This window comes from Montipora foliosa, chromosome 4, assembly GCF_036669935.1.
Source record: "Montipora foliosa isolate CH-2021 chromosome 4, ASM3666993v2, whole genome shotgun sequence".
Lineage (NCBI taxonomy): Eukaryota > Metazoa > Cnidaria > Anthozoa > Scleractinia > Acroporidae > Montipora > Montipora foliosa.
Genome location: NC_090872.1, coordinates 1,884,008 through 1,890,812, shown reverse-complemented (window position 1 = coordinate 1,890,812; position 6,805 = coordinate 1,884,008). Strand labels below are relative to the sequence as shown.

Genomic DNA, 6,805 nt, shown 5'->3' with positions numbered 1-6,805 from the left:
TCAAACTATATATCATATTAAAGCAAATAAATTGAATAATTTGAATAAAGTTTTAGTCTTTTGGTATTTAATATTGCCTTTCAGTTTTGAGGCCTCAAACTCAGAATGACTGAGTCTGCTGCAGAAGTTCCTGCCCCTTCTCTTTATTGCAAAAACATCTGCACTTTGTTGCATCTTAGTCACAGATGAATGCACTCCAATACCATGTGAGGAATTTTTGATATGTTAAGAATTGCAGGAAATGTCACGCACCAAGGCGAAACTTTCATTGCATACATAATTTGGGCAGAAGTAGTGCCATAAAATCACTCTGCGAAGACAAACAAAAAATTCCTCAATATTTGGGGTAGTACAATAATCTATTAGAACTGAAAATTTGGTAGCGGTATCTTAAAACCCGTGGGAAAGGTGTGAGAAGTTGTAATTTTGGGGTCAAGATAAAGCCATAGCAAATCGAGCTTGAAGATTTCGAGACAGTGCAGTTCACCGTCGCTGAATAATTCCGCCCCTCACTTGAAAGCCAATTATGCTGAGCCAATCAGCATTTAACTACATGCTAAGCTGTCAATTTTTCAGAATTTTTTCTCCGGGAAAACATTCTTCACAGGCCACTGATTCAAGATTTGCAAAAACAAGAAATTTGAGCGAGATGCCCAAATTTACCTTTACTGAGACCTTAATTTACAAGTAGTTTGTGACAAGACTCACATCTTGTTCTGATGATACACGTAGATAACATAAGTTACCCAATAGATACATTGTAGCAATAAAATGATTATTTATTCAACCCACGAACAGCTAGGGCAAAAATGGACATAGAATAGTTTGGATTCAAATTGCAATGACAATATAGCCCTTATGCGTGATGACGTCTGACTAGCTAATTCCACCACCAAGCCTTGAATTCGAAAATCAAACTTAAAAATTAAATTTTAGCATGAGCTAACTCCTAAAGGAGCAAACTTGTGAAGAAAACCCATGTGTGATGAGTATTGCATGTCCAGATGAAATTAGCTAGTGGGACGTCATTACGCATAAGGCCTATTCCAACTTGCCTAAACACAACTGAACCTGCAAATGAAAATGCAAAGTTTTAGCTGTGCATACCCATACCATTGATCTTTTAATATGTCCAAACAGATTGCTCCAGTTACTGAACTGATATTTGGATGCCATATCTTGGTCTTGAAGTTCACCTTGAACAGCAAGTAAAAAAGTCATTTACTATATAGACAATGATAAAATACCAGGATTTCTCCTTTTACTTAAAAATCATAACTTCACCGTGCACAGTGAACATATAATTTTTATCTTTCACATGTGAGAATATAGGTGTCGTCATGGTAATCAACACGATTAACCAATAAAACGCAAGTTTCCTCTTCATTGTACATGTAAGATACTTTTTTGCTTTAATACAATTATTCTCTACTACCGGTACATTAACATTTATATTGCATTTACATTTTTCATAACTTTCATATCTTGCTTCATCTTACACTACATGCATGTTTTAGCGCTTTACCACTTTTTCATCATTTCGGAAATAAGTAAAACAAGTTGTTTTAAATAGAGGCATATCATCAATATTAAAAAGAACATTACATGGCCAGTTGGGGATACAAATTTTATCTTCTGGTGCGGAAAGTATCTCTCACGAGTGAGTGAAGCGAATGAGTGAGAGATACTTTCAGCACTCAAAGATAAAATTTGTCTCCCTGCGCGGCCATGTAATATCCTCTATTTATAAGTATAAGAAATTGGAATACCTGTAAGTAATCTTTCAGGTGTAATGTGCCTGAGGGAAGGATAGGAAAGTAGTTGCTTGTCACCTGCAAAGGGAGTCCATTGTCTCCAATATCCTTTAACCTGTCGCCAAGCAACTACTTCCCTAATGTTTTAAAGTTCTTGAAATTGGACGATATTACATGTGTAAGTACATGTATCAATTTATAATGTGAACAGGACTGAGTGGAGTCCAATGCGGTCAAAGGAACACTGAAAATCAGAGGCTGGGCACGATTTGAACATGCAACCTCCGTATCACCAGTCAGATGCTCTACCCGTTAAGCTACAAGAACTCCTGAGGGAGTTAGGTCGTTTATTTAGGTCCTGAATGGACAATGTGTCCTCGACAGCTGGTCTGCAGGCTCTAAAAAGCCTTGCCTTCAAATTTTCAAATGCAACTATTGAATGGGGGATGTTCAAGGTGTAAGGCATCCATGGGAAGGATGGGAAAGTAGTTGCTTGCCACTGGCGAAAGGAGTCCATTTTCTCCAATGTCCTTTCACCTGTCGCCAAGAAACTAGTTTCCTAATGTTTTCAAAGTTCTTGAAATTAGACGATATTATGTGTACATGTATCAACTTAATCCTGAACCGCATGGGAAGAATAACTGATCATATAAATTTCTTTTCAAAATACACCTGGAAAAGTTGTGAAAAAACTTTTACCTTGGTTTGAGTACTCTTTTTTGTACATGTACTCTAATTAATTTTGTTACACTTTGTTTTAGATTTTGCATATGATTATTTAAACCAAAAACAGAAATACGTTTCATGACATGGTTATTCTTGTAACTCAGTTGTTGCCACAGTACAATTCATTTGATCACTGATGGGTACAATAAACTATTTTGGATACAATTAGACTGCTCTTGACCAAACAAAATAAAAGGATCTTGTTACACCAACACGTATTAATTAAACCTAAAGGACTGACAGCAGACTTGCCATGCTTTCAGTGTAATAAGCTCTGCTCTCAATAACTTAAGCTCAAAAAAATTAACAAAGATGATGTTGTGTTTAACAAAGAAAACAGCACTTACAGCTGTAGATGATGTTATGCATTCTTTTCCACAGCTGAAAACGTGGGTCCCAAACCATTCCTTATATTATTTTGAATTGGAAACTCAACTTGAATCAATGGGATACATGACAAAGAAACAACACTTTTATGTTCACATACATGACCTACCTTTGGTGGATTAAAGGGATATGTATCGGGAATAAATATGTCCAACTGATACTTTCCACCTGAAAATTAGGAAATTAAATTATGACACTTGCCTATAAGCTAAACTTGCATTGAGATTTGCATTGTAACAGAGCTATTATAACAATGAAAGAATAAATGCCTAACACACCCACCAGCCCTCTGTGTGGAAAAATCTTTGAATAGTCTTTGAATAATATTTTTGTACATCTGTTGGTTTCAAATACCCAACAGAGACGTATAAAAATAATCTTTGTGTAATGTTGGTTTTAAAATTTGAAAAATTTCAAAGAATGAGTGAGTTAATCAGCCTTTTTGCCATCAAATAATTTTTCACTTTGTGACAGATATATTCCAGGGGATTTCCCTGATTATCCACAAGAAAAGGATTAACATTTTTGGACAAAACCTTAAATTGCTTCACAAATTCTTTTACATTTTTAAAGTCACACTGTGTAAAAAAAGTGACCTCTACAGTATTTGATGACTTAATTAGAAATCATAAACAATGACTTTATCAAGGATTTTCTGCTTTGAAATTTTATAGGGTCTGCAATTTTTAAAAAAATCATAATTCCTACAGCTAAAGATTCAACATAACAGACCACTTTCATATACTGTAAATGACGACCAACTTTGCATTCTTTTATATTGATGTTAATACTACCTAAGACCTAATGCCCTCATTTTGGAATAAATATTCTTTTGAATTTTAAAGATGGTAGCAAGACTAGAAAAAAAAAATTAAGCTGTGTGCAAACGAATGCAACATTGTTGGCCAACAACTCCCAACATTGTTGGATATTACATGTTGTGTCCGTTTGTACACCCTGTTGCATGTTGTTGCGCAAAGTTTGAAACTGGTCAAACTTTGGAGCCAAAAACTCTCAACATTTTTTTTGTTCCGTGATTGCCAAAACGCAGATCAACGATGTTGGATCCGTTTGCAAAGCTCTTCCAACATTGTTGGGCCACGCACACACATTAAATATGGTCTCCATGGAGATAGCAATGCATTAACATGTTGAAAACAACATGGCAACCAAATTTTGTAAGTTTACAAAGTCTTATGGGTTCTTTCCTTTCCCTAATATAGTGCATGTCCTACATTGTTGGGAGTTGTTGTGTCTGTTTGCACACAAACTGCCAACACAATCCAACGTCTGTAGAACCAACAACTCCAATGCTGGGGGTTGTTGCACCCATTTGCATGGAGATTTAGCATTGAAACAAAAGAATATTCTATTTGGCCGCCATTACATAAGAGGTCTATTTATAATCTCATCTCCAGTCCACCAATTAATATACGTGTAACTCCTTCCATTTTCCCAACAGTGCTCAAGGCAATGGCTTTGGATAAAACAAAAGTCAGCATATGAAATTCTCTCCTACTTTGGAGCCTATTTTATAACCATTTTCCTTCGTATGAACTACTATAAAACGAAAAAAAGAAACCACACCGGCCCATTTTAAACAATTTTGGATAACATATTGCTGTGATTTGCAGCTAAAAACCATTAGCCACTGAAAATTCACGGTATTTAATACAAACATTTACAAGACATTCACTGGTAAACACATCCCAAAACCAACAGAATCGGCTGTTGGCCTTGTGAATGATGTGTTATCTGAATTTGTCGTGATTACGACACTCAATTGAATTTGCCTGGTTACAAATGCAAATAAGATCCCGAAAAAATATAATCGCCAATTAAAAGAAGACAAGATTTAGCACACCTTTAATTAGCTTTTCAAGCTTTTGATTCGATGATTTTACTATCTAATTCGCACGCCAAGCAAGTTTGAACTGAAAAACGAATACATACCTTCGAATGGGGTGTCAGGCGGGCCGGCTATTTCGCCCCTTAGTCTCGTGTAAGTCTCATCTACCAACTCTATTTTACACCTTAGGATCTAAAAAGAGCACATCTTCAATGAAGAAATGACGTTTTCATCCAATAAAATGTGAGAATCGCATGCGGTTGCAAGTAGGAAGTGGTACAAAAATAACTAGTGGGTGCAAAAACCCTTCAACAGTGGCATGAAATCAAAACTTGACAAACTCATAAACTTCACCAACAGAATCCACAAACCTCTTCGCTGTTAATGACTTCCTTGAATTCCCTTTGAACTCTCTTTATGGCAATATTTGACATTTCTACTATTTATTGATCGATGCAAGCATTAACACTCACAAACAGCAGCAAGAACGAGCCCACTCATCACCTCTCCCGATCAAAATTAACAGGAAGTCAAGGGAAAGTTTCAAGTGCACACAGACTTATGGGAAAGGGATCAGTCCCCCGCGGTTAGTTTCGATTTCGAGAAGCTTTTTCATCAGCGTTCAAAATTCCACATGGCAATTATAACACCAATACATTTGAGTATCATAGCAAAGTATACCAAAAGGGAAATTCAGAAGTTTCGTTTTCAATATTTCATTATTTTCCCGGTTATTTTCCCCACGGCCAGTACGTCAGAATACGGAAATGTATGTCTTTAAAAAGAGCTTAGTCAGAATACATGTAGCAAAATTCTTCTGAAGAGGGGAGAGGTACATTTGTACGCTCGACTTTCAGCAATTTTGCGACTACTGCTGAAAATCACCATCAGAAGCTTGATGTTGCCATCCTGTTGTTCACCAGGGCTTCATATTTCAGAGTTACTTCCTGATTTATCAGAAATAACACACAAACAGTGGTGACAAACATCAGATATAAACGCATCATTTGAAATGATCATGAAGAAGATTTTCCTTGACGTCAAGTATAAATAGTTTACTTCATAGAAAGTGCGGCGTACGGGGTTTTATGCACGAGTTGTTTGTGTCAAAAACCCGAACGAGCGAGGAACGAGCGAGTGAGGGTTTTTGACACAAACAACGAGTGAATAAAACCCCGTACAAAGCACTTTCTATGTCGTAAACTCTTTATTACACATAACATGAGAATTTTCATTAAAATAGTTTTCTGAACGCGAATTAGAAACAAAAACTCACTAACAATAGAACCAAATGCAAATTTAATTTAATTCAATAACAAAGTACGATTTGCACGATTTGCACGATTTGCACGAGATGCACGAGTGATTGGCATGGAAACGCCTTTACGCTATCGCTGATTGGTTATACTTTCACATGTGAAATAGCTGTACGCCATTCTGATTGGCTGTATAGGTCTTTTTCACATGTGAAAATAAAGCGTATAGATTTGTACAAATGAGCTTTATGGAATAAAATTCTCATGTTATGTGTAATAAAAGATAATTTCAAATGATGCGTTTATAACTGATGTTTGTCACCGCTGTTTGTGTGTTATGTCTGATAAAACTGAGGTGGCCAAAGAAAAAGAGTATTTAGTTCCTGTTTGTTGAAGAGGGGAGCCCCCTTCATATGAAACGGTTGCTATGGGTGTCTACTGTCTCATAGTTATTTTTATTACACATAACATGAGAATTTTATTCCATAAAGCTCATTTGTACAAATCTATACGCTTTATTTTCACATGTGAAAAAGACCTATACAGCCAATCAGAATGGCGTACAGCTATTTCACATGTGAAAGTATAACCAATCAGCGATAGCGTAAAGGCGTTTCCATGCCAATCACTCGTGCATCTCGTGCAAATCGTGCAAATCGTGCAAATCGTACTTTGTTATTGAATTAAATTAAATTTGCATTTGGTTCTATTGTTAGTGAGTTTTTGTTTCTAATTCGCGTTCAGAAAACTATTTTAATGAAAATTCTCATGTTATGTGTAATAAAGAGTTTACGACATAGAAAGTGCTTTGTACGGGGTTTTATTCACTCGTT

General features: G+C 36.1%; 1 protein-coding gene across 1 annotated transcript in view; it reads right to left on the bottom strand.

The window, feature by feature from the left end:
- The window catches only part of LOC137999502 (ubiquitin-conjugating enzyme E2 K-like), a 12,902-nt gene extending 7,647 nt beyond the window's left edge, over positions 1 to 5,255 (bottom strand). Inside the window, exons 1-4 of the mRNA XM_068845279.1 lie at positions 5,088 to 5,255; positions 4,821 to 4,908; positions 2,977 to 3,035; positions 1,114 to 1,196 (exon numbers count right to left, since the gene is read on the bottom strand). Coding sequence (XP_068701380.1) covers positions 1,114 to 1,196; positions 2,977 to 3,035; positions 4,821 to 4,908; positions 5,088 to 5,150 — 293 coding nt within the window. The 5' untranslated portion in view covers positions 5,151 to 5,255. The remainder of the gene's footprint in view (positions 1 to 1,113; positions 1,197 to 2,976; positions 3,036 to 4,820; positions 4,909 to 5,087) is intronic.
- Between the last annotated feature and the right edge of the window lie 1,550 nt (positions 5,256 to 6,805).